This window comes from Neodothiora populina, assembly GCF_041146345.1.
Source record: "Neodothiora populina strain CPC 39397 chromosome Unknown canker_contig_15, whole genome shotgun sequence".
Lineage (NCBI taxonomy): Eukaryota > Fungi > Ascomycota > Dothideomycetes > Dothideales > Dothioraceae > Neodothiora > Neodothiora populina.
The window spans coordinates 927,545-941,583 of record NW_027191413.1 but is presented as its reverse complement, the minus strand read 5'-3'; the positions used below and the strand labels follow the sequence as shown (position 1 = coordinate 941,583).

The window sequence follows — 14,039 nt, the reverse complement described above, 5'->3', positions numbered from 1 at the left end:
AGAAAGGAAAAGCACCAACTATACACACCACAGAAATCCCACCGGAAAGTCATGACCGGTGTCGCTCGCCAAGGAGTAATCTTCTCACAACATAGCCTTGAACTCAGGCGCCTTGGACCGATCAAGACCCAGATGCTCAATGACCTGACCGAGGTGATCGAAGCCCCAGAAACACTCTTTTTGACCCTGTGCATTAGTAGCTGTGAAAGTCTGGGTCAGTATATGTCTAAATGTAGAGAGTGAGGGGACAGAGCAATGGACTGAGGGAAAGATAAATCACTTACCGGAGAACCACGGTAGTCCGAATGCGCCTTCGGCGAGACAGGCATCGGTTTTACGGAGGAGGAGGTCTTTGACTTCTTTTTCTCCCGCCTGTGCATCGAAACCTCACATATTAGCACATTGTCAACCCGATCGCCCATCCAGATGAGATACGAGTCTCCGCCAAAGGTAGAGGGACGATCGATCTCTGATGGGTGAGTTTACCTTTGCAATAACAGCCTTACTCTCCACGGAGCCCAAGACCTCGGCGAGCACGCCCGAGAAGACCTCGGGCTTGTGGACTGCGTTTCCGTGCACCCACATGCCTTCGTACAATTTGTCGAACGCCTCGGTCAGTTTCTGAGGGTGGGCTATCTGGACGGCGCAGAGGACGCGCATGATCTGGACATGACTGTCAGAAGATGGGGCATAGTGCTGTTGGACAAGCATGGTAGTGGCGAGCAGCTTTGGTAGAGACATGGAGGAGAAGGGTGTGACGTACCTGTAAAGTCAAGGGTGGAAACCCATCCGGCATCTGTTCTCGCATCGGAATGTTGCAATAGCGTGACCAGCGGAGTCTGTCCAGTCCGATCCATTTGCCCTTGTCTGTTTCGCACATGCGTCAGTTCTAGTCTACTGATCAAGCCTGGACAGCAAGTTTCACTAGATACGCGAGGAAACTCGATGCTTTGTGCGCGGAGGTTGTGCTTGTGAGGGAGGTCCAACGATGGAGAAAAGGCTGGAATTGTACTGACTCTTTATTTCGATAGGAGGGATATTGTTACATGCTTTCATCACTCCGCCGAGGAAGATAGGCACGTAGCTGACGTCGCAGTCTTTGAATATCCTGGCATTCTGTTTGCGTAGAAGATATATGGTCAGTTCTCTGGATCCACTCTTTCGTCGCAAGGGTACCCGACGTGTTCCTTATGGCTCTCATGTCTCGACTCTGCTTTCTCTACATCATGTGCTTGTATGCTGGCTATTAATGCTTTAGACACGCGCGCCGACGTCACTCACTTTTGTCATGTAAAACGCCAGGTACGCAAATGGACTGACGATGTCGAGATATACTGTCAACTTAGGTACTGCCATCTCGCCTCGGTGTCTACGAGATAATGATATTTCGTGACAAGAAGTATACAATGTTCGCTTTTTAAGAATCACTGAAGCACATGTGTGGTTATTCTACCGACAGTGTTATACTGTACATCAAGCACAAGATGATGTAGTCACAGTTGTTTATCAGCCGAGGTTCAGCGTGACGAACCTGGGGTAAGAGTTGGAGAGACGGGCCCTTAAGGTTGGAGCTGTGGAGATTTATTTTGTTTTACCCCATACTTGAAGATGGTCAATGACTCCCTACCTTGATGATTGGTCGATGACCGCCCGATGAATGATGAACGACTGAGAACCAGCTCCTTCGTACTGTGCTTGCATAACATTAAGTTTCTGATGACATACAGTACTGCCTCGCAGGACACGAGCAGAACACATACTGAGGGATAGGACGCATGTCGAACTGCTTCAGCGCACCGGGGAGCAGAAATCGAGGACAGAGTCAACTGTACGATTTGAGCAAGGCGAGGACGGATTTTGCACTCGCAGGATGTTGCTCCGACCTGTAGATCAATCTATGAAAAAATGTATCGAGTGGTAGTCGCAACGAAAAGGGACGCTCAGGCTGAGCTCCATTGTCCATCGTCGTCTGCTTCGTTCACGTCGTCGTCATCGTCATAGCCATCATTGAAAATTGTCCCATCCATATCAGGTTGCATAGGCGAGAAACTGTAGTGCTCTCCAACTTCCTCGTCTTCACCGCCCTCCACAGCGTCATCGCTGAAATTCCGCATACTTGAATCGTCTGCTTGACTTTCGTCAACCCTCGTCGAACGTGAGCTTGCGTCGTGATTGTGGTCTTCGTCTTCAGTGTCATCTAATTCTTCATCGTCGCTATCCACTATTGTGATAGGTCGGTTATGTCTGTTGGGTCGTGGGTGGGAAAGTACTTCTATGTTGTCGTCGTCGTCGTCCTCGGATTCTTCAGGTGAAGACCGGGGCCCGAGAGAAGGTACTTGCCACCGAATGCGGTAGGCTCCGTTGTCCTCATTATGACCTTGAGCGTCTTCGGGATCAGGAAGAGTATTGAGATCAGTGATATCATCTTCTTCCTCATCCGATTCGTCCACCACACGCCGTCTGGAAGTCCACGATGGGCCTGGGCGCCGGAGAGGGCGATTCGGGAAGCGTGACATCGGCCTGCTGCTGGGTTGCTCGTCGTCAGAGCTGAGGACGTGCACAGACCCGGAGTCCTGTTCTACCTCACCAGACCGATGATCCATATCATCAATGAAATCAGCCAGGGAGTTGTCGTCATCTTCACTGTCCTCTGCTTCTTCTTCTTCTTCATCTTCTTCCTCTTCCTCGTCATCATCCTCGACCTCAAACCTCCATTCCTCTCTGAACGGTCGACCAAAGCGTTGCCGGAACTGTTGGAGTCTGCCAAAATTGGGAGCCCCATGTTGCAGACCAGCGTTATAGGCTGCGGCGTTTGCCTCGAACTCAGCAGCAGCATCAACATCGGCATCGAAATCATCGTGGTCAATGTCATCCTCATCGAGCTCGTCCGAGACATCGTCGCTGATCTCGTCTGCACTCCCGATGTGGAAATCGCCATCGAAATGGTAGCCGCATCGCGGACACTCGCCATCCTCGATCTCCCAGCCGCAGCCTGGACATCTCTCAACGCCGTCTTCGGTGTCAATGATGGGTCCAGCACTGTGGCTGATTTTGCTGAAGCAACCCCGGAAAAGGCCGCCCCTGTGTGGATCATCGTTGTTCTTGTCATTCTGGACAATCTCCCCTTCTTCTTTTTGCCAATCTGCATGTTGGTCGAGAGTCTCACCGTCAGGTAAGAGCTCGGCTCGGGCGATGAAAACAGAAGTCATCTCCTTGATGACATATGACGGGGCAGGCACCTGACGGATGACATCTCTGCAGTTGGGACACGTCTTTTTGTGCTTGCCTTGGAACCAGGTACATAGACATGAGTAGCAATACGTGTGCCCGCAAGACAGCACATATGGTTCATATAATAGTCTTTCGCAGATCTTGCAAGTGACGAGGCTTCTGAGGTTCTCAAGATCTGCGTGGAGGAGTTGAAGAGTCTGTACATGCATGATCAGTTAGTAACATGAAAATATAGAGGAGACCGGATGCACTGACCTTGTGCGCCTCACTGTTGTTATCTCGACCAGCAGTGGCAGCAGGCATATCGACAGAGGCACCTCGTAGGCCGGAGGGGTAAGTACTATCGGCAAGTGGATAGTCGTCCCTAGAGTCTGCTTCGCTAGGGTATTCACTTTCGCTGAAGCTGGTGTCCGGTCCGAAGGTATTGGTGCGCTTGGCCTTCTTCCGCGCACCTTCTTCGGCGTCCTCGTGCGACCTCTTCCTGGCTGGCATATAGTGGCAGCGATGGGTCTTAATACAGTGGGGTGAGGTGAAGCCGGCAGTGGTAGGGTTGATCTACGAATAGTGTGGCGACGCGTGGATGTTCGGGATTTAGTGGTGTAGCGGCACAACAGAGAGGTATGTCGATAGGCGCAACCAAGTATCTGCTCCTTGGTCTGTTCTTTCTTTCCGAGATGGGGATGTGATGTGTGTGGTACGGGTTATACGATCATGTGATTACTTCGTCGATGTGTCCCTGCCAGTGTCTTTCTTGACGAGACCAGTTGCAGGGGTTGTCCCAAAGGTTTGATGTGGAACAAAGGGACGGTCTGAAGGTGCCTCCACAGCAAAGGGTTCCTTCCTAGACAAGCAAGAAAATAATCCAGCTCCAATTATCGACGCAGATTTTAGTGGTGAGGCAGTATATCTCGTAATGTTCACAGTCGCAGAAGTACTCAAGACCTAGACTGTATGCGACTGTACTTTCGGCTTATGCTACTTTGATTATATCGAAAAGCAGATAATGTACACACAGTCTTTTACGGAGATTAACAATGGATGATGATGATAAACCTAGGCGCTCATGAATCTTCAGTGAGAACTCGCGACTTGTGGGGAAAAGCCACCGGCTGTGGCCCGTTCATTCGCGCCTGCTAACTAAGGTAACTCAAGGTGGTAATTACTGTCTCCGTACCTTACTTGTAGATTGATTTGATGCCCGCGCTCTTGGACCCCTCATGAGTTACTTGTACTGTACTCCACTACCAGAGATCCGACCTTCCATCCTCGTCCCTGACACAGTCACCTACCTCATGAGCACGCAATGCCAAGACACATGGCTTGTTGCGATCTCTATTCTTCCAGATGCTTGTACTGTCTCAGCAGACCTCGACCTACCTCTTCAGATGCTTGCTACTTCCACGGTCTTGTGCAGACTCGGTGGCTCATCATGTCCGCACTCCTCGCCAGTGAATAGCTGAACCCAACCTGATACACCCTAGGCCCCAGACATCGTTCTTACAAGGATCATACCCCACGCAGCAACTTATACACCGCTCTATCAGGACTACTAGCCTTACGCGACATATGATGTGATAATACCATTGAACCATTGATCCGGACGGTTTATACTTGATAATAATTCTATTCATATTCTATATGGAGCAGCTGATCCCGAGCTGGCTACCTATTCGCACACACCTCATACGGGCCATCATATCGGACCAGCATATAAGGCATGCCTATCGCGTTTTCCGCGATATCCAAAAGGTCATAATGTCGTCATAATGTCGTCTCAAAGGCTCAGGAAACGGACAGAAGCAGAGCGGAGTTGCTCGAACGCGGGACTGCCGCTATTCCTCACCACTCAGTTCTTTACCAAAGAATGAACCCCATATCTCGAGCTACTCTGCTCTCGCTTTCTTGGCCGCTCTTTGGGTCTCCTTGTCTATCTCTGATGCATTTGGAATTTGCATCTCGTCAACGTATCCGACTTGGACGTCCTCGTACGCAACAATTTCTTCGTTAGTACGCTCTAGGTGATGTTGCTGCTCGGCCAGGAACTTCTTGAAGGATTTTGTGTCGAGCTTCTTGCCCGCCGCATTGTCTTCCCTCATCACCTTCAGCTGGGCGCGCAGACGCTCTTCCAACATTGCGAGGCGGTACTCGCCGAACGAATAGTATAATTGCGGCAGATCGGAAACAGGTCTAACTGTTGTCAAGACAGTATCGTCCTTGACGTAAGGCGAGCGAGGGCGAAAAGACGTGACGCTGGTGATACGTTCTTGAGCACCGAGAGCACGGAGAGCCTGGTGAGTGATATATCTGCCCTGCAGGATGACGGCGCAACCCTATGGCTTGTTAGTTCGCTTCTCCTACTGGTCCCTTGTTCGGGATCACGACACGTACCATCTCCGGTCCTCGGACTTTCAACACGTCGCCTTTCGGACTTCGCAGCGCGGTCTCGCCTCCCACCATGTTTGTGCAATCACTAAGCATGAGGACACAGACGAAGGGATAACTGTCAGTGTGCCACCCAACCACTGGGGATTCATCCTCCCAAGGACATCCGGCAATGCCCTCGTCATTCTCGTAGCCTTCTTTCTCGCGGTTGATTGCTGCCACTTCCTCTTGCGTCTCCTTCTCGGACTTGACTGAGAAGTTGATATGGCCAATCTCGTAGTTCATCACCGGCACAAGATCGACTCCAGCAACCTTTGAGATGATTGAGAGCGTCTCTGGATGCGTCCATGCATCATAGGTGAACGGTGCATACCTATCGCATGTCAATATACGACCGTCAATCACCACTGGCTTCTGCGTGCTTACTTGGGAGCATGTCCTCGGATCTGACACGCTGCAATGTTGCTCTGGAAGCGACATTCTTTCATCACTTGCGGGTTCATGACTTCATCTCGCATCTGATGAACGGCTTCTTGAGAAAACAACTGAAACGGCTGGGAAACAGCTACTGGAGATACACCTGTATCCTCACTAAATCCAAGATCTGTCATCTTGATGATCTCTGGAGGAGGCTTGAATTGGATATGTGTCTTCGGGTCGAAATCTGCATCGACCGCTTTCCGCTTTGCTGACGTTGCCTGAACGATAGGCTCGAATGTTGCCTTGGGCATCCCAGGCTGTGCAAGGACGTCTGCTGATGCCATGACGAAGATCTTCTGGATATGATTGAATGAATTGGAAGATTAAGACTACAATGATGAACACGATGGAGATGAAGACCAGTGAAATTGGATTCAAGAGAAGTGTGTTTTGTGTGAGGAATGTCTTCTTATTTATCAATGGACCTTCAGCACCAGCACCAGCAGGCAAGTGAGTTGTCACCAATCTGGGAGGTCAGATACGAGAGACTGTGCCACCCTTGTCTGGAGTACCCAGTCCCTGGATCACCACCGTCTGATTTCCGGTTGCTCACTTGGCAGCATCATTTGCGACGATTTGCGAGTCAATCGGCCAGCTCTACCTGTTCGGCGCTTCTGGAATTGACCAACTTTGAGGAAGCGTACGAATGCATTACCACGTAGGCGACACCTTATCTTGAATAGCCACCTTGTACTTTCGTGATTGGCTCGTTTGACGAGAAAAGAATAAACTATCTAACGACAAGTGGGGACTTTCAGATCTGTTATCAACTCACCATGGGGCTATGGATTTTATGTCTACTTCGGGATTAGACGGATCGTTTGCGACCTTCAGATGCATCATGATGATGAGTGCGACGACATGTTAACCAGACCTTTTGCATGCCTCTGTGAAGCAAGCAGGTTAATTGTTGTCAAGGAAATGCAGAACGAGCATCATTGTAGAGCTTTTGCATTGAATTGACTCAATTCGCCTTATACTGGATGAGTACTGACACGTTCCACGGCGAATTGTTCAAGAATAAGGTACAGACACCTTCGTAGGTGAAAAGTGAATGGACTTTATCTCCATATTGGGCATAGCGTCAGATAATCCCCCAGCTTTCCGAAACCCTGCAGATCGCGGAGTATAGCCCCCACAACTTCTTCGCTTTCCAACACATTCACATATGTTGATCAATAGGGCAGATAGCAATAAGATATTCCAGAAGCCAGCCTACCTCATGTCGTGTCTTGTACATCGACACGAGGCAAGGTTTACATTTTCTGGCATAAGGGCACAGTGCTTATAGCTGTCTGACTTGACCACTTGGTCCATACCAAGAGGACGACATCACTCATTGTTATCTCTGATGCAAACACGCTCTCCATGGACCTTACAGTTGATACTCCGGCACTAGATAGGAAACATTGACTGATAAGGCAAACATAATTGCGATGTTAACCGCCTTCAACCGTAAGCTTATCTGTGAACCGCAACATGTGCATGCAGACTATCATAGTCCAGCAGCGGACAGCGCAGCTTCCCTTGGAGTATATCTTCAGCTTCTCACCGCCATGCTGACCATTCGCACTGGAGATGTGCTGAACTTGATAAAACCGAGCAACTATGTTGTAAGGATCAATGTCTTGCTTATTCTTTATAAGCCTAAGATATACTGTAGTATAAGGTAAGGTAAGGTAAGGTAGTGTCTATAGCCAATCGGATAAACTCCGACCGAATTTGTGCACGGCCCGGTGCCAACTTTGTGGACGATAGCGAGGTGGCGCCAGTAAGTATTGACACTCCATCATATTTTATACCGACATTTCTTGAGGGTAGTTGATAGATTATCTGTCCGAGATCATGCCTGCACCATCAGATGAAGGAACAAAGGCATGGGAGAAGTCCGCCGCCAAATTCAACAGGTCCGTCGACATCCGATAACGTTCTCATCACCCCCGTAAAGGTCATCGGTTTGACGATCTATCAGCAAGCAATATAGTGAATACTTCGACCCTTGTCAGGAGGCTGCCGATAGAAGTTTGAAGTGCCTACGAAGGAATGGAGGTGCGAGAGATATGTGTACAGATTACTTTGAGTCAGTATCCTACTTCTATCTCGAAACTGCCGGGGCTATACCTAAATGATATCATGCAGCGCATACAAAGAATGCAAGAAGCAATGGGTAAATAAATTCACCCTCACTTGGACTTTTGATAATTTCAACTGACTCATTTCGAAGATGGCACAAATGAAAGCTGAGAAGCGAGCCAAGGGAGGCTGGTTCTCATGAGTCATCCTTGGTGGCAGAATGGCAGGAGGCATGCCACCTCCACTTGACTTTCCAATCAACGGCATTGCTGTACCAACAGCAGAAAATGTGGACATCTGGAGGATGCAATATCAGACTCCGCGCAGTCCGGCTCGCTTGCGATCACCACTTGCAGAACTGTGTATTGCGCAACTGGGTCACTTAGCCTGTGAATGCATCCTTGCAGAGTCAGATATCTGGCTCTTCGTGGTGATCAGGTTCGTGCGCTTCTCGTTTCAAAGAGAGAAGCTGCTGGCTGATCCCGAATATACCCTCTACTCTCTCACTTCAGTCAAGTACGCATTAGTGGGTAGCAAGGAAGCGTATCAGACGCATACCCAATCCCCAGCTATTGCAAAAGAACGCATAGCACTCGTGATCAATACTTCGTGCTGGACATTTGCTCATGTCATTGCGACTACGTGTAGAATGGACTATACTGGCCTGCAGATAAAATCTACCGAGCGCCTGATCCTTACCCACTCAAGCAAGCAGTAAGCAACCTCGATCTGTGGTGCGTCCCCAAGGATGTGTACGTACACAGCTTGCCCTCTTCGGCAGACTTGTCATTTTGGGAATAATGGAGCCTCTTGTGTTTCCCCGCTTCTATACAGTCGACTATCCGAGTACAGTATGCTATCGGTGTAGCATTCATGCGAGATATGTGACATGTCATGCTCGCCATTCTTTCCTTGTGGTTACCCATTCTCTTGTATTTAGAGGCGCTGTCGAGCGCTGCTGTCAATTACATTTCTACAGTTTATTCCCTACTTTCAAGTCCTGTACAATAATCTCATCACACATTGACCATTAGCATGGATGTGGCACCATTTCCAGTCGAGGGAAAGTCTGCTATAGTAATTCCTCCTGAACACTGATCTATGCAATGCACAGCTAACATATCAAGGTTACTGGTGCCGGATCAGGTCTCTGACCACATAGTTCCTCTTCGTAAACTCCTACTAAGCAAGACGAACAGGTATCAACTACTGCTTTGCACGGCTATTGCTCTCTCGTGGTTGCAGTGTCTTGCTAGCAGACCTATCCTTACGGCCTGAAGCACAAAGTCTCATTGAGCAATACTCGGAGATCGCCAGCAACAAGCCCAGAGCCGTCTATGTTAAGACAGATGTCGCAGATTGGAAGCAGCTCCAGACCATGTTCGAAGTAGCTGACCAAGAGTTCGGCGATGTTGACATCGTTTGCCCCGGAGCAGGTATCTTCGAGCCTCACTGGAGCAATTTCTGGCACCCGCCGGGCAGCGAAGCGTCGAGGGATCAGACAAGCGAGAGTCGCTATGCTTTGCTAGACATCAATATTACGCACCCGATCCGCACAACGCAGATGGCTATTGCGTACTTTCTGTCCCCGTCTAGGGGAGCCAAGGTCACCCGTACGCACCCAAAGTGGATCGTCCATGTTAGCAGCATTGCGGGTCAGAACGCCGGCTTACCTACTCCCTTGTACTACGCGAGCAAGCATGCAATCAGTGGGTTTGTCTACTCGCTTGCGTCTTTAGAGGAAAGGTTGGGCATCAGAGTGAACGGAGTGGCACCGGGGATTATCAAAACTCCTCTGTGGACCGACCATCCCGAGAAGAGCAAATTGTTCGATGATTCTCAAGATGAGTGGGCCACGCCAGAGGAAGTTGCAGAGGCAATGCTCGCATGCATCGTGGATGAGGATTTGCCTGGAGGAACAATCTTGGAGGTGGGCAAGAATCACCGGAGGAAGGTGCCTTTGCACAACAATCCTGGGCCACCGAACGCACCAGGTCTTACGGTTAGCGATATCCAGTCTGGAATTGACGAAGTCTCTCGGTGGCTGAGTAGGCCGGGATGGGGCAGGTCCATGCTCTAGATAGTGATACTTGTCCAGGCAGCTGCCGTGAAGCTGCAATGGTCGTCCGCTCCGTTCAGCCTATACATCTACGGTATAACTACTGCATTCTCGATCTTGACTTATTATAGGCGGATGTTTTCTGTGTATACGCTATCACGTCTGTGCCATCTTTCGGATCGCTCGATACGGATGCAACGAAGGGCACGACCGAGTACCATTTGCATAGTTGTATACTCTTGGTAGGATAGTAGATTGAGAGGGATGCAGGTGGTAGGAACTAGCGTTGTCCGGGATTTCGGCCCGCGCTCGACAGGCCAGCCGACTTTCACAAACGCGCTGCCATGATCTGATTGGACAACTCCGACATTCTGCGTCAATTCAATATATTTATTCGGGCGCAACAATATAGTCTACTACTGTCGCGAACATCACGTGTGGAACGGTGCACTTCTCTTAGCGATAGCAAGACGAGTCTGTTATTACGGCCACTTGTACGGAATATCCAAGGATTAGTGGCGGCTTTATACCAGGGGATAGATTTTCATTGGGTCCACTGGACACCCGGTTTCGCCATCTGCACCCCCCAAAAATGGCATCTATAGAACTGCTAGACTTCTTACAGTCAGGGAGATACAAAATCGGTCTGGACCGATGTAACAAGTCCTTGAAAAAATCACCTTCAGATGCCCGCTTGCTCTACTTCAAAGCCAGTTTCCTCATTGGCCTGGGACAACCCGACGAGGCGAACAAAATCTTGGATCAGCTTGCCCAGAAAAGCCCTCCTATTACTGATCTGAACCTACTGAAGAACCTGGATGAGCTTGCCACGTCTGTGTCTTCAGACGTGTATCCACGACCGCTGAGTAATGGACCTAGGGCGGCAAAACTATGGACCAATGCCACGGGTTTTGCTGGGAAGAAGGCGGCCATGTCTATCAGTCACCAGAGGTTCTTGTCCGCAGTTATCGAACAGAGGTGGTCGGACGCCGGCACAGTGAGTATAGACCTATTGTATTGAGAGGTCTTGAATATTAACGGAATGACTAGGCCCTGGTAGCATTGAAGAAAGGGGACCCAAACAATAGAGGCTGGAAGCTGGCTCATATTGCTGTACAGCAGATGCTGGCAGAAGCAGAGGCTGATTCGAGGGTGGCTGACATGAACCGCATGCTTGCATTCCGGATCATGAAGCAGACCAGTATCGACACCGCAGGTGATCTCCGCTTCTTGACCCAGCTGTATCTCAGGCAGGGTCAAGCAGGTGAAGTACTAGATTGTTTCACCTCTCTCAAGGATAAGGATACTGCTGTGTCAAAGCAGGCGTTCGCTGACTGGCAATTCGCTCGACAAAGGATCGAGATTTGCATTACAGAGGGCAGATGGGACGAACTTCGGGACTTGTGTAGCTCTTTACTAGGCACCGATCAACCGGACTCGACGAACGGTGACTCGAAGAAGGAGGATCTCATAGTCAAAGACGATTGGAAAGTGTGGAGCGGACTAGTGCACGCTTGCGATAAGCTTGGAGAGTTGAGCAAGTGTCTCGAATACAAGCCTGAGTCCGCAGCAGCTTGGAAAGAAAAGCGTCAGCGAATGATTGTCACACTGTGGGTGACCTTGTTATTGGCACAGAAAAGCACCAAGGATGGCGATGTGAACGGAACCTCTTATATGCAAACAGTGCAGGTTGCCAAGGAGTATTTCACTGCATGGCAAGGCCACCCATTTTGCTACGATGACATCAAGGATACGGTGGCACGACTACCTCTGACTGCACAGGTCGAAGTCCAGAAGCACATGGCAGACTCACCGCTCAAGCTCTCAAAGATCGATCCGGCCGGTGAGACAGACATTGACTTCAAGAAACGCGCAGAATGCCTGACTGCGGAAATCAACGCCCTCAAATTCGATTACTTGCTTGAAGTCGGTGTCAAAGCAGATGGAAAGCCAGAAAAGATTCGCGATTTCGCCTGCAAGGCCATTCGTTTGGTCGAAGTCTGTCATCGTAACAAGTTGAGCACCGCCGACGCTACATATCTTGCAGCCGCTGCTCTGATCCGACTATATGAAGCCGAACAAGATGTTACCTACCTCTTCCAGGCAGCGTACTTGCTTGAAAGTGGACCTGCACCGGAAGATGCACACCCAGGCAGGGTGATGCTGGTGTATCTAGAGTCAGAGATTGGTCTGCACTCGCTCGCCATGCAGCAGTACAAGACGCTCAGAGTGCGCGAAATCCAGTACGAAACCATGGCTCACATGTTTCTGAGCCGAGTGTCGATCAGTCACCCATTCGCATTCGAGCAGAAGCGTCAAGAGAGCATCGACCCGACGCGCATAATCGACGAAGGCCTCGATGTATTCCTATCGTCGGACCAAAAGCTAGCAAACGCGCAGATGAAGCTGTTTGAGCAGGGCAAATGCGATCTCATTTTCGAGCTCCAAGACCTTCGCAACACGCTCGCTCACAGTCTGACCAGGCGCATGATGATTCTCGAGCAGGCTCGTATCTCACGCCTGACAGACGACGTGCAGGAGCCTCGGGTCTACGAGGTACGACCTCGCGTTTTGGATCATTGGACAAAAGACCTCAAGGACAGCAGAGACTATGCCGAGACATTCAACTACGACAGCGTGACCAAGGACTCCTACCCCGAACGTCGACTCCAAGCAGGCGGCAAGATCCCGAACAGCGTATGGCTCAAGACAGCCATCCTAGCCGAAGACGTGTGGTCTCTGCTCTCCAACCGCGACACCGTCTGCACCGCGCCCAGCACACCCATAACAGACTCAGAAGCGACCTCCGGAGCCGCCGAACTCACAACTATGGAATCAGCCCTCATAGCACCCTGGAATGCACTCCTCCTCGCAACCCAAGCTCTTTTCCCCTCGGTAGAGACCGCGCCCAAAGACGCCGCCGCAAACCTCCAATCCCGCGTCGAGAGCCTCCAAACCACCCTGACCACCCTCCCTCTCTCGTCACTAACGGCCTACAAGCCCCATCCCGGTCTACCGCCCACAACAGCGCACCTCCAGTCCCACTTCCTCCTCGTCGACCTCTTGCGGTCTTGCGCCCTCTTCATCTCCACCGGAACCAAAAAACGCAGCCCCACAAACAACACCAGCACGCATCACCAACTGCCCCTCCCCCCCAAATCCCTCCCCGCTCTGAAATCCACCATCAAATCCGCCCACTCAGCCCTGCTCGCCAGCGCAGCCGCAGCCAAGAAATGCATCGACGCGCAAGATATCGTGCAGGCGCTGCGCAACAACGGGTCTGTGGGCGACGTGCTGTGTGAAAGCGAGAGTCTGGACAAGGGGCTGAGGGCGTTCGCGGAGCGCGCTGAGGCGAGTGCGCGTGAGGGGTGGGAAGGGGTTGCGAGGGTGCGGTTGGGGTTGAACTAGGGGACGAGTTCTTCCTTTGTTCCGGTTTGCTGCTTGCTTTTGGGAAAGGGGAGGGAGATGGGGAGGGGGTGGAATGAGAAATCAAAAAGTACATGTATATAGACAGTTCGAAAGATGGAAAGAAGGAACAATGCAATGGACTTCTTCGCTGTTTGCTCGGATTTACTTGTGCAGTGCCTGTATCACTCAGGGGGGAATAAGAGACGATTCACGTGCAACAAGGACATGATCGGAAGAAGCGTAAGAAAAAGAACAAGATTGTTCTTTTCAAAATCTATGTACAGATCATCGCAGGAAAGAAGGCTAAATACATACATACATACATACATGCAAAGAGTAAAGGCAAGGTAGCGTGCCGAAAAACAACACCTCTCTTCGGCACATGCAAATGCAGTCTGTCCCTCTC

At 50.4% G+C, this 14,039-nt stretch overlaps 6 protein-coding genes across 7 annotated transcripts; 3 read left to right on the top strand and 3 right to left on the bottom strand.

Annotated features, from left to right (window-relative positions):
• Positions 1-84: 84 nt before the first annotated feature.
• On the bottom strand, positions 85-1,356 carry AAFC00_002678 (uncharacterized protein; the record flags this gene model as incomplete). The annotated part of the gene is made up of 6 exons (XM_069342028.1): positions 85-200; positions 285-372; positions 487-663; positions 764-867; positions 1,017-1,116; positions 1,282-1,356. The coding sequence occupies 6 exons, from the start codon at positions 1,354-1,356 to the stop codon at positions 85-87; spliced, it is 660 nt and encodes a 219-aa protein (XP_069198533.1).
• A 584-nt stretch (positions 1,357-1,940) lies between these two features.
• On the bottom strand, positions 1,941-3,723 carry AAFC00_002677 (uncharacterized protein; the record flags this gene model as incomplete). The annotated part of the gene is made up of 2 exons (XM_069342027.1): positions 1,941-3,428; positions 3,487-3,723. 2 exons carry the CDS (start codon positions 3,721-3,723, stop codon positions 1,941-1,943), a joined length of 1,725 nt encoding a protein of 574 aa, XP_069198532.1.
• A 1,391-nt stretch (positions 3,724-5,114) lies between these two features.
• On the bottom strand, positions 5,115-6,377 carry AAFC00_002676 (uncharacterized protein; the record flags this gene model as incomplete). Of its 2 annotated transcripts, none has more annotated exons than XM_069342026.1 (3): positions 5,115-5,561; positions 5,620-5,986; positions 6,040-6,377. In XM_069342026.1, 3 exons carry the CDS (start codon positions 6,375-6,377, stop codon positions 5,115-5,117), a joined length of 1,152 nt encoding a protein of 383 aa, XP_069198530.1. The 2 variants fall into 2 exon arrangements, with proteins under 2 accessions (XP_069198530.1, XP_069198531.1); XM_069342025.1 differs by having other exon boundaries at positions 6,040-6,344.
• A 1,561-nt stretch (positions 6,378-7,938) lies between these two features.
• On the top strand, positions 7,939-8,368 carry AAFC00_002675 (uncharacterized protein; the record flags this gene model as incomplete). Its single annotated transcript, XM_069342024.1, has 4 exons — positions 7,939-8,000; positions 8,066-8,173; positions 8,233-8,260; positions 8,318-8,368. 4 exons carry the CDS (start codon positions 7,939-7,941, stop codon positions 8,366-8,368), a joined length of 249 nt encoding a protein of 82 aa, XP_069198529.1.
• An 833-nt stretch (positions 8,369-9,201) lies between these two features.
• Positions 9,202-10,246, top strand: AAFC00_002674 (uncharacterized protein; the record flags this gene model as incomplete). Its single annotated transcript, XM_069342023.1, has 3 exons — positions 9,202-9,243; positions 9,294-9,312; positions 9,366-10,246. 3 exons carry the CDS (start codon positions 9,202-9,204, stop codon positions 10,244-10,246), a joined length of 942 nt encoding a protein of 313 aa, XP_069198528.1.
• A 571-nt stretch (positions 10,247-10,817) lies between these two features.
• On the top strand, positions 10,818-13,633 carry AAFC00_002673 (uncharacterized protein; the record flags this gene model as incomplete). The annotated part of the gene is made up of 2 exons (XM_069342022.1): positions 10,818-11,222; positions 11,276-13,633. 2 exons carry the CDS (start codon positions 10,818-10,820, stop codon positions 13,631-13,633), a joined length of 2,763 nt encoding a protein of 920 aa, XP_069198527.1.
• Between the last annotated feature and the right edge of the window lie 406 nt (positions 13,634-14,039).